The sequence below is a fragment of the Solanum stenotomum genome, chromosome 4, assembly GCF_019186545.1.
Source record: "Solanum stenotomum isolate F172 chromosome 4, ASM1918654v1, whole genome shotgun sequence".
Lineage (NCBI taxonomy): Eukaryota > Viridiplantae > Streptophyta > Magnoliopsida > Solanales > Solanaceae > Solanum > Solanum stenotomum.
Genome location: NC_064285.1, coordinates 64,530,852 through 64,543,506, shown reverse-complemented (window position 1 = coordinate 64,543,506; position 12,655 = coordinate 64,530,852). Strand labels below are relative to the sequence as shown.

General features: G+C 32.1%; 2 protein-coding genes across 2 annotated transcripts; both read left to right on the top strand.

Annotated features, from left to right (window-relative positions):
• Nucleotides 1–2,322: 2,322 nt before the first annotated feature.
• LOC125862092 (E3 ubiquitin-protein ligase ATL42-like) lies at nucleotides 2,323–3,899 on the top strand. Its single transcript, XM_049542086.1, has one exon. The coding sequence runs from the start codon at nucleotides 2,407–2,409 to the stop codon at nucleotides 3,517–3,519; it is 1,113 nt and encodes a 370-aa protein (XP_049398043.1). The 5' UTR covers nucleotides 2,323–2,406; the 3' UTR covers nucleotides 3,520–3,899.
• A 4,040-nt stretch (nucleotides 3,900–7,939) lies between these two features.
• LOC125862094 (probable lactoylglutathione lyase, chloroplastic) lies at nucleotides 7,940–12,620 on the top strand. The gene is made up of 9 exons (XM_049542087.1): nucleotides 7,940–8,217; nucleotides 9,389–9,593; nucleotides 9,699–9,823; nucleotides 9,970–10,034; nucleotides 10,330–10,542; nucleotides 10,668–10,715; nucleotides 11,700–11,807; nucleotides 11,915–12,055; nucleotides 12,163–12,620. The coding sequence occupies exons 1-9, from the start codon at nucleotides 8,079–8,081 to the stop codon at nucleotides 12,202–12,204; spliced, it is 1,086 nt and encodes a 361-aa protein (XP_049398044.1). The 5' UTR covers nucleotides 7,940–8,078; the 3' UTR covers nucleotides 12,205–12,620.
• The last annotated feature ends 35 nt before the right edge of the window (nucleotides 12,621–12,655 follow it).

Below are 12,655 nucleotides of genomic sequence, written 5' to 3'. Positions count from 1 at the left end.
TGAAACATAGTTAAGATATTTTTGAGTGACTATATGCGAAAATTTCCAAAAAAAGAAAAAGTCATTCCCAATGTCTCCACTTCATAGTAGCCCAATATCTAAAGTTGTGATCTAAGTTCACATATCACATATGAAGGATAGGCCCAAATCACCTTTGCTTCATACCCAATCCCAAATTGCGTATAGAGCAAAATCTGGCAATTTTTTTGTTAGTAAAAAAAGGCGTTAATAACGTTATTTATGGAAATTTCTCTTGATGTAATTATTAGGTGTAAATAAGTTCTAGGGAAAATCCTCTCTTCCACCTCTACACATATATGTGTCTTAAAAGATTTTGATTTTTCTCTTTGAAATATACAATTCAATACATTTAATCTTTAATTAACTAAAATAAGTTTTTTGGGGCCGTTATGTAGGAATATAGTATATTTCTTAGAAGTATATTACCTTTAAGTATAAAGTAATAATACAAGTTTAACAGAACATGTGAATGATTAAATGGTAGAACGGTTAATAATTTTGAAAATTTATGAATATTCAATTATTCATGAGAAAAGGAAGTAAAAATGTGCATTTCCGTTTAATTATTTTTGTTGATAACCAAAAAAATAGAAGTGCTATTAACCCTTTTTAAATTGTTGATTATATATATATATATATGCATTTTGACTTCTCTTTTTTCTTTGATGATAACTCCCCCTTGTGAAGGGAAAAATACAACTAAAACAATCAACTTGTGAATCCTCATTAAAGGATAGAAAATTAAGATATAATTTTAAAGGCATCATTAGTACTTGCATTTGTATATAATCCAAACTGAATTTGTATATCATAAGCTTTTCAAACAAGTTTCAATTTTTCTAATTGCACTTGATGTTTTTAATTAATTGTTTGATCCTATAATAAAAAAAGATAAATAGCTTAGTATAGCAATCACACTCTTCTTAGACTTAGAGTTAGTTGACAAAATGTATATAAAACAATTAAATTTTGAGTAAGTACTAAGTACTAGCTGACTCTTGAATTAATATAATGCAAAAATGACAGCTATATTTACTATAATATCATGCAATTGAGTTTTAAAATCAAGTTTATGCAGAAGAGGGTGTAACCTTTCCTACTTCTTGACTTAGAAAGGTTCTAACCAACCTTGGATTGTGGTGCAGTAGTGAAATTGTTTTACTCTTAATCAAATGTCTTGATTTTCGGGTTCGAGTCCTGGTTATGAAGAAAATTTTGTTGAAAGTGTCGCCCCTAAATGAGCTCAGCAATACGCAATCAAAATTTAGTCGGAGCTCCAATCTGAAAAGAAAAAATGACTTAGAAAGGTTCTTTATTTTTCATTTTTTTTTTAAGTTGCTCTCTCATGCACCTACATTTTGACTTTTTCATTATCATGCAATAAAACCTTGACACCTCTTAATATATTACCTATATGATACTTATCAAATTGAATTTCACTTCCTTTTTTTCCTGAAAAGTATGCTAGAAAAATGAAGCCATATCTAGGTACTATTTGCATTTAATAACACAATTTGTCCTTCTGAGTTACTTTTTAAATTCTGTCTTTAGAAATAGAATTTATACCTAATAGGCTATGAGTTCTTTAAGGGTGCAAAACATTATTTATGAAATATTATAATGTAAAATTATAAATTTATACCTCGCCAAAAAGTAATTTGCTAGAGATAAAAATTAAAGACCCACACAAAAGTAAAAGTGCAAATGACCCTACCTTACTTGGATTTTGTAATTCTAACCCAAGTCAAAAAGAATGTGTTCAAATTCAAGCATGTCCAGATTTTCATCACTGAATTTAACTTCTATACATTGACAATATCATTATAAGATAACTATCGAGTAACCGTTCACAAAATAAAAAGAGATTAGTAAGCTGAAAAATAAACCAATGTTATGTTAGCACAACAAGCTGTTTTAGTAAAAACCTTGCACCGCCCTTGAGGCAAATCAACTGTTGTTTTCGCTCTGGATTCATCTAAACTCATTTTGTTCAACGCAATATATAAATTTTACGTGAAAAAATCCACAAGAATCAAAACATATATTAAATCTAAACTCATAATTTAAAAAGTACGACAAGGTTGCAACTGAAAACTTTAAAGATTAAACTCATCAAGTTAAAATTCTAGATCCGCACGCCTTTGTCCCCACACCTCACCATACCTTTTTTTTTGAGATTGTGACATATAAAAACAGACAAACCAAAAGAATACTCTTTGAGATGACCCCATAATAAAAAAGATGCCAAACAAACTCATGTCATGATACTAACCTCCACAATCTTAAAAGAGCCTTATACACACAAAATAAGAGGGACATAATTCATTCTAATTTTCATATCTTACCCTTTCTTTTTCTCATAAATCATTTTTGGTTACATACGTGATGTCGAATTCAGACAGAAGAAGTAACCATATCGCGATTATACTAGTCATAACAATCCTTCAATTTCTACTCCTAAATATTGTTAAAGCCAATGACTACAACACATTTCAAGAATTGCCATCAACACAAGATGAAACAAACAATTTCAGGCCAAGTATAGCTGTTGTTATTGGTATTCTCTCCATCATGTTTTCCCTAACATTCCTTCTACTTCTCTACGCCAAATTCTGTCGTAGATCGCCTCTAGCTCTCCACAACGCGATGCAAATTGATCAAGATGGACTAACAACGCTCCCAATGGCACGAGTTTCCTCAGGTATAGATAAAACTATCATAGAATCACTCCCTTTTTTCAGATTCTCTTTGCTTAAAGGCTCAAGACAAGGCTTAGAATGCGCTGTTTGTTTATCAAGATTCGAAGATGTTGAAGTCCTTCGATTACTACCAAAATGCAAACATGCATTTCACACAAAATGTATTGATCAATGGCTTGAAAAACATTCAAGTTGTCCTCTATGCAGACATAAAGTCTGCATTGAGGACAACTCATTGTTAACATATTCAAATAGTTTTCGATTTTTAAGAAATGATTCCAATTTGGAACTTTATGTACAAAGAGAAGAAAATTGTGGCAGCATGAGTTTCAAGAAAAACGAAGATAGTTTTTTCGATAAAACAGAGGAAAAACAGAACATAATTGATGATGATCATCATGATATGTTGCACAAGTTCAATCATAAGATTGTTGTGTCTGATGTTGTGTTGAAACATCGATGGAGTAACGTTAGTTCTTCGGATTTCATGTTCTTGAATACTGAAATGATCAATGACATGACGAACAATAGATTCAACTCATCATTAGAATCAAGAAATTACAACAATAATATTGTAAGTACATCAAATGTGTTGAGACAAAATGAGAAGAGAAGTATGTCTGAGATTTTGATATGTCCAAGATTTGATGATTTCAATACTAGGAATTGTAATAGAGACAATTCTATTACTTGTGTTGAGGAAAAAAGGATGAAACTTTGGCTTCCAATTGCAAGAAGAACAGTTCAATGGTTTGAAAATAGGGAAAAAAGGTATGCAAGACAATCATTCAATGTATAGTTTCTTGTCTTCCATAGGTATTTTTCTTATCTGATGTTCGGTATCTGCTTTTGCGACTTGACTAATCTGAATTTGCAATGGGAAGTCTTGTTTTCGAGGTAAAGTGCAAAGACGACATTTTACTTCGATCAAGTCCGAGATTTTTAACTAAGGATGGATGAGTACGTACCATCTGATTCGTGATGGTAAAAGGCTTTTACTTACTTTCATTTGGTGGGATGAGATTTGTCTTACATATGTAATGTTAAATCTAATTAAAAAAGAAGTAAACACTTTTGAGTTTTTTTTTTCTTGCCTTCCTGAGATAGCGGTAAAATATGTACGTACAGTCTATCATATACAGATTTTATCTGAAAAATTATACTGAATATGTTGTTATGTGATTTTTGTTCTTGTAGTGTTATTTCTTAGCCAAAAGAAGTACATTTAATTATTTTTCTGTTTTACTTGCTTTGATATATTATTATTTAACTTTTTTCTAATTGTGTGATTAGGTCTAACAACTCCTTAAAATACACAATTTATGAAATGTCACCTCTTGTCCATTTCAATGACACACATCTTTTATAATTTTGTAATTTTCTGGCTATCACAAGGAATATGTGGTTAGCAAAATGCCAATTCTTGGATTTGGCAATTTTCTGTGTCTTTATTAGGGATTTCTTTGATACTTCGGGCCCATACAATAAAGAGTGACGAAGTCAAAAATTTTAATAAAAAATAAATATATCAAGAAGCTAATGCCATCCAATATCTACTATTTAAGATATAATTTTTCGTGAGAGAGAATTTGGATGAACCTCGTTTCCCTTCCAGCATGATTTGGAGAGCACTGAATTAGAATAAGTTGTTTATCATCACATCATTACAGGCAAGGGGAGCTTGTTCGATTCACAAATTGATCCGACTCGTAATTCACTTTTGATCCGTGTTCGAATGCTTGATAATAGAAATATTAATTGTGATTATATTCATAATAACTTATATGAATTAACCAAGAGCCCTTTGCATCATATCTAAGAATTCTTCGATTCGGGTCCAAAAAATAATGTCACTCAAGGGCGGTTTTGCCCCGAAATTCAAGTAAGAGTAGTTTTAAACTATTGAAATATTATTGTTGTTTGTACTCTTCATCATACATCATATTTTAATATAAGCCGACTTATTCTTATTTAATTGTATTATTTAATCAACAATAAGAATAAATAATACCACTACAATGTATAGTACTACTTTTTTTCCTTGTATTTTCCTAGTTGCTATTTTTTTTATATAGGCTCGTAGGTACAATGTCATGATGATTGAATATGTTGAACTAAAATCACAAAAAGAAAAGTGTATTTAAAGATATATATATATATATATATATATCTTTTATAATGAAAAGAACATAACTATTAAATTAATATAATACCGACTTGTTATAATTAAAGATTGAATATTACTTTACCTTTATATTAAATCTAGTGAGTATTAGTATTGAGACTTATATGGATAGTTCCAATGTTTTAAAAGACTCTGTTGGGACTCGCCCTGGGGCGGGACTTTAGCAAAACGTTCTGAGATTCAAGTGTGGGATTTAGTTCTATAAGACTTACGCCCTAAGCGTCCGACTGTACGCCCTAAGTACGCCCAATGCCCAACGCTCGGGGCTCGCCTAACAAATCTTAGACAAATTATGCGTTAAAATATTTAGTTAACATTGTTGACCCTCATAATTCTTGAATAAATGAATGATACTTCATAATTTTTTAATCTATTGAGATAAGAAGATTGAGAGTAACTCAAATAATAAGTTATAGTATCACATCTTTACTATTTGATAACATTGTGAAGGTGATTATACATTACGTAACATTTCTTTTAAAAATATGTAATGAAATTTTACTTTTTTCACTTATCATTGCTCTCCATGGTTTTGTCATAAATCTCAAAGTTATCATATTTTATTGGGATAAGGGTCTAAAAAATATACCAACTTTGGTCGGATTTACTGTTGCGATACTAAACTTTCATGAGGACCTATTACCTCCGTAGACTATTTAATACCGTATTTTTTACCCCCTGAACTATTTAATAGTGTATTTTAAAGGTATATATGTGCCCACGTGGACACATTACTATTTATAATTTTGCATTAATTTTTATGTCCACGTGGGCAAATATATATGTTTAAAATACGGTATTAAATAGTCTAGGGAGGTAATAGGTCCTCATGAAAGTTTAGTATCGCAACAGCAAATCCGACCGAAGTTGGGGTATTTTTCAGACCCTTATCCCTATTTTATTTAGCTATTTGAAAGTAATTTTATTTTTATTCATCATTGAGTGATGTTTTTATTATAATACTAGTAAGTTTTGTTTATTATTTTCTTTTAGGGGGGCGGGGTGAATTGCGTAATATGATAAAAATTTTTTTTTTTTATAAATAATGATTCTTTTATTATTAAAAAGTTAAGACATTAGAATATTTATACTTGTATAATCATGTTAGAAGTTTTATTTTCTATGAGTTTCATTAATCATGTTTGTAATTATTTCAAACTTTGATGTATTTTTATAATTTTGTGTTATTATATTATTATAGTTAAAAATTTAAAGATCCATAGAGCTTACGCTCCACGTCTCGAGGCTTACGCCTCGCCCTAAACTATGTAAAACGCCTCGCCTCACTCCCCCGCCTTTTAAAACACTGGATAGTCCTAAATGTTAGTCCATCTATTCTATTATTTTAATTTTCCGGTTAGAATTTCTAGCACTATTACTATATTATTTTAACACCTAGTAAAAGTGTTATACCTAGTTCCATTTTCACATTAAGACAAGACTCCTTAATTTTATTCGATTTTCTTCATATATGGCCTTTATTAATTCGTCAGCGCATAAAAATCTTTGATCAAGCTTCTATCTTAAATATTTGAATCTTTTTAATTATTTAGAGTATATTCGAACTTTTTCAATTGATCTAACATATTTCAAATTATTGCATTTGCTGGTAAATATTATTATAATTACAAAACAAATTAGATGATGAGTAACTAAAAGACAATTATATTTCATATGTCATGTTAGTTCAGATAATTTTTAAACACTGCATTAATGTGTCTAGGTACGTGATAGTTAATAGATATTAAAATTACTCCTTTGCCAAAAAAAGAAAAGAAAAAGGCTAGAATATAGAGCAGTAATTAATTTATATGACATAATTCAAATTTTGAGAGTCAAATAATTTCTAGCCTGGTGACATATAATTGATCTATAGCTTAATTATTTTTTTTTTCTGTGTGCGGATCCCATATGTTTTTTGTCTGCTTATATTGTGTTAATTGATGATGAAATTTTTAATTAGTTGTCCATAGGGTGATATCATCTTGGTTGGATTTTCCAGAAATATCCCAATACACAATTTCAAGCCCCGTGACATATAATTGATCAAGTAGGTTAATTTAATTAATTACCTCTTTGTATTTTCAATGGGAAACTATATAATATAATTATGCTTGCCTCTTTTAAAGATTGGGGATCTTGATTTCATATTAATTCATGATTTAAATTTCTCTAATTTCTTCTTCTTTTAATTTGATCATTCTTATTCGCTTTATGATTAGATTAATTTAAATTTATGCTTGAATAATATAATTCTTCCTTTAGGGGTAAAACAATTTCAATTAAAATGTATTCACCTCAAAACTCGAACCTAAATCATCTTGTTTTAACCTAAAGCTGAAACTCAATCTTCAATTTTAACTATAGAGAAAAACATACAATTCAACGCAAAGGAGATGATAATGACTTGAAGTAACAAATCTAGATAGTCAAAAGAATTTGACAACCATTAAAGATGGTAGTGGAGTGATTAGTATTATTCTTTAATTCTCAATAAAAAGTTTCCGATTTTGAATATGTAAAATTATATAAAAGATGTAATGTTATTCTTAATGCATTTATGATTATTATTTTTTAAAGAAAAAACATACAAATTTGGTCTAAGCAAATACTACACTATAGTATAAACATGTATTTTTTCTAAAGATATACTAAAAATAGGGAGAGGCAAACGAGATAGACATGAATATATCTTGTGTGGTTAACATGAATCAGGGATATCAGATATATAAGAGAGTGACGAGCGAGATGAAAGTAAGGCGAACAAAATTTGTTATGTATCCCAGATACACGAGAATCCATTTGAATACAGTGCATGTAGAATAACTCACTCCTAATTTTAACCCCATGTATCCTGAGATACTTGTATCTAAATGTATTTAGACACGTCAAAATCTGATAAGATTCGTAATATTGCAAATTATTCACATAATTTTGATGTTTGGGCCATAATAGCCCATCCATGAAGCCCAAAAGGAGTTGGAATAGTGTCTTGATTCTTCTCCGTCCAATCCTACAAACTTTGTCATCATCAAAAATTGTTTCTCTTTAGCTCCACACTTCACTCCCACAATTATCAAATCTTCAATTTTTCCAAGAATCACAAAAAAAACCCAATCAATCATCCCTCCATATATATAGGAGCTGCAAAAAGCAGCTTTAAATTAACATAAATGGTGAGAATTTTACCTATGGCATCATCAATTAGACCTTCACTTTCATCTCTCAAGTTTTCTGGGTCATCACGTTTCTCAGTTTCGCTTTTCTCACACAATTCTACACGGAAATTCACTTATTGTCATCTGGGTACTGGTAAATTCTCTATCTTTTTCATTTTCACCTCTCAATTTTGAACCCCTTTTTCGTATTTTTGCTATACCCACTTCGTTTTTTTGTTTTTTTTTTTCAATTTATGACCAATTTTTTGTGTACCCATTTGGTGTTTTTTTGTAGTATAGTATGTGGACCAGAGTACTAGTAAATTGCACAAAGGAAATGTTGTATGCTGGTTGGATTTGGAGGTTAAAGAAGTTGTTTTAATGCTAGTGAAATAGATTTTTCTTCATTTGTGTGTGTGTTGAACATGGAAATGAGATTCTGGTATATTGCTGAAATAGATGTACCATTTGTTATTGAATTGTCTGTATAAAGTGGTATTGGTTTATTGACATATAGTAGTTATCTGTGTTTCGGGTAGTGAATGTTTTTTACTTCGTTACAGGCAAAGATATTTTCCATAGAAATTGAGTACTAATGTCATTTGTAATGCAGTCTACTTTAGAGATATCTTAACTTGTAGTCGTATTGTTTATGCTAATCGTACATAGCTAATGTGGTTTACTACCTTTCTGTTTCCCATTGGATTGAAGACGTCGTGGCAAATGACTTTAAAAGAGGGTCTAGTCGTTAAAAGTCTCATCTTTTATAGCTGGTTCTTATTTTATTAATGAGCACCATTTTCTGGGGTTAGAGTTATCCTGGAGGGGATTGAGTTTCGAGTTGCTTTTATTTAAAAGTTCTCTGGTTTCTACTTTTTAGACAGCATATTTGTCGACTGAATCTTACATGCCTCAATTTGCTTAACTTAGGCTGTTATTTAGTTAGTTAAAAAACGACTCCTCCATGCATTAATAAGCAACTACCCCACACTCACCGTATGAACACCTCCCTTAGATGAATGTGGAAACATGTGCTGCAGTAAATTAGAAAGGTTGGTGCTGTAGATTTCTGTTTCAAGTTGTATTCTCCAACTCTTCCATTTACTTTAATTCTTCAGGACAGAGACACTGCCTCAGATAATTTGCGTTAATTTCTGTTATGATTTGCTCGCCAGTATACCAGTTAATGTCGTCCATTTGTATGCTATTGGTGGAAATTGTTGCTTATGTCTGTTGACCTTCAGAGACTACTGTATCCCAGGATGTTAGTGTGTTCATCTGTTCGTAAGAGAGTTTCTTACTTGGTGATATTGTTGGTTATGCAGCAGTTCCCCAGTTGCAGTCTTTTGGCCTAAAAGCTTCTAAGCTATTAAGAGAAAAAGGAGGCAGTTTGTCAATCAGTGCTGCCGGAAATATGGCACATGCAAGCACTGCTGCTACCCAAGAAAATGTACTGGAGTGGGTCAAACAAGACAAGAGAAGAATGCTCCATGTTGTTTACCGTGTTGGAGACCTTGACAGAACAATAAAGTACAAATATCTTGACACTCCATATTTTTCTTGTCTAATTCTGTTTAATTGTCATGGTCATCTTTTCTCTTACCCTCTCTTTTCACTTTCTGTAATTGTGTGCAGATTCTATACAGAGTGCCTAGGGATGAAATTATTGAGAAAGCGTGACATCCCCGAGGAAAGATACACAAATGCATTTCTAGGATATGGACCAGAGGACTCTCATTTTGTAATTGAACTCACATATAGTAAGTTGCTTCCTATCCATATCACTATGCCATTGCCTTTCATTTCTTGACACAACTCAAATGTTTAAGGCTGCTTTAGAATTTAATGATCTCTTTTCTAAGCTCCTTGTCATGAATCTAATGTTTTAGTTTTATGGCACTGCCAGATTATGGAGTTGACCAGTATGATATTGGATCTGGATTTGGTCATTTTGGAATTGCTGTAGAGGATGTAAGTTTCTTTATAAGGTGTTATATAAGCGTGAAAGAAATTTACGTAGAACAGAACAGAATTTTCAGCACATTATTTTCTTTACCATTTCAATTTTTTGTATATAGAACATGTGATCTTGCATATCTATTAGGCCCTTTCTTTACTTAACTGTTATTGCATTTTGTGTTTGTTCTCTGCAATTCATGTGTATTACCTGCATAACCCTGTTCGTCAGTATTCATATTTTGCATCTTTGACAATTTTCTTGCGCATATTACTTGAGAACTTACCAGCTTGTGCGCGTGTGCATTAGGTTTCAAAGACGGTTGAACTCATAAAGGCTAAGGGAGGGAAAGTAACCAGGGAACCAGGTGCCGTTAAAGGGGGAAAGACTGTAATTGCATTTATTGAAGATCCTGATGGTTACAAGTTTGAACTTTTGGAGAGGGGTCCAACACCCGAACCCCTATGCCAAGTAATGCTTCGAGTCGGAGATCTTGAACGTGCCATAAGTTTTTATGAGAACGTAAGTTACTGTGACTTCATAAGCACTATTGCTATTGTGTTTACTGTTAGTGAAGATCTCTTATTAGCTCTACTGCAAGGATTAGTTGGTAGCCACAAATTCACTGTACATTGTTTCATCTTCAGGCTTATGGAATGAAGCTTCTTCGCACACGTGACAACCCGGAATACAAGGTAATATGTGAACTTTTTTTTAAAAAAACAGTCAACATATCTAATGAAATCATTTCAAGTGTAGGAAGCCAAAATACTTATTGCTAAGTCAGTGGGATGCATGTGTAACTTTATTGTTTGTTATTTAAGTGCTAGCATGATGGAGATAGGTTGACTATCTTATCCCGAAGAAAAAAAAATAGTGGAGATAGGTTAACTTTCTGATGCAATTCCATATGTTTTGGTGTTTGATTTATGAAATGGCAGTTACAGATGTGGCTGGATGGAATGAAAATGATTACTTGCATCACACCTGTCTCCTAATAGAAAATCGGATTTTGAGACTTACTCGTAGCATTGCTAAAATATGACTCCCTATTAGACCAACTTTTTGTGCAAACATACTATTTTGTCCTATTGAATGTGCATTATCCAAAGTTCTTCTGTAGTAGTACTTCAATTTGACTACTTGTACCTGATCTAATACTTTTCCCTATTGAACTAACTATCTATTCTGATTAGTTTGTTATTCTCGTTCATGGTGATGGAAACTTTTAACGTTATAGATGTTTTATCACTTTGAGACTAGTACTTGCAGATGCACTGAGAATGACAAGTGTTGCTTAAGTAAATCGTTGAGAAAATGTTTTCTGGCAATTGTAGAAATATATACGTCTAGGTGATTGCATTTATTTAGTTATACTTGCATCTCAACAAATTTTAAAAATCAAGAAGTTGACTTATTTACTATTTGAAGAGTCAAAAATTTCTACTTGACTATGATTTACTCCAACAAAAGTTTAGCATTTGTTAAATCTGAAATTTATAGGCACTGTGCTTCAATTTATGGATCATTTTGAGACGTTAAGAAAAGTTTGATTTGTGGCTTGATTCGAAGTGACTTCCGTCAATCTAAATAAGCATATAATATAGAAGACATTCGATGGAAATCACATTGTGTATTATTATACAGAATAGTCTTACCAAGCTGTTACGAATTTGCAGTATACAATAGCAATGCTGGGATATGGTCCAGAAGACACGAGCGCTGTGATGGAGTTAACATATAATTATGGTGTCACTGAATATGACAAGGGAAACGCATACGCACAGGTAGCACTCCATAGATCTGTAGCAGTGTGTCACATGTTTTCTTGGTTGCATACCATCATGGTATGCCCCTTGCGTCTTAGTTCACTAACTTATACATATCCCAACAGATAGCTATAGGCACCGATGACGTGTACAAGACAGCAGAAGCAATAAAGCTTTGTGGTGGAAAAATTACCAGAGAACCAGGACCTCTACCCGGTATCAGCACGAAGATTACAGCGTGCCTAGACCCTGATGGTTGGAAGACGGTAATTCTATTAACATTACAACTACACGTTTTCCCCTAGTGCCCTCATCGTAGGTTTTAAACTCTTGTTAAATTTGCAAGTCAATCACATCTCCGGAAAACATGCAGGTTTTCGTTGACAATATAGATTTTCTCAAGGAATTGGAGTAAACTATTACTCAAAATACTAGGCATACACGGAACATCTCAAGGACATTGATGCTTCATCAAAGTACATCCTCGCCAAAACGATACAAGGAGACTACCATGGAAAAGAGCGTTAAATTGTGCATTTGTGGATTGTATTACAGAAATTGTCGCTTCACCAGAGCATTAGAAGAATAGAAGCACGAAAATCATACATCTTCGTGCCTTTTGTAATAAGTTTGTTGATCTTATTTATGCTGCCCTTTCTTACAGGGAAAACTCAGCAAAGTAGAGAAGCAAATAAATCGATAGTTCAGAAAAAAATTAGCATACTTGGGACTGAGTTGTTGTGTATTTCCATTATATCTAACATCCTAATTTGATTTTGTTCAGTGAACTCCATTGTAAAAATTGTCCAATCAATACTTTTGTTCTAATAATTAGTGCCATTGTTCTGCAGGCATAAGATAGATGT

Coding starts and splice junctions, on each gene's coding strand:
- LOC125862094 (XM_049542087.1), top strand. CDS start 8,079: ATGGTGAGAATTTTACCTATGGCATCATCAATTAGACCTTCACTTTCA. Junction 10,543..10,667: donor CCATAAGTTTTTATGAGAAC/GTAAGTTACTGT, acceptor TTTCATCTTCAG/GCTTATGGAATGAAGCTTCT. Junction 11,808..11,914: donor AGGGAAACGCATACGCACAG/GTAGCACTCCAT, acceptor ATATCCCAACAG/ATAGCTATAGGCACCGATGA.
- LOC125862092 (XM_049542086.1), top strand. CDS start 2,407: ATGTCGAATTCAGACAGAAGAAGTAACCATATCGCGATTATACTAGTC.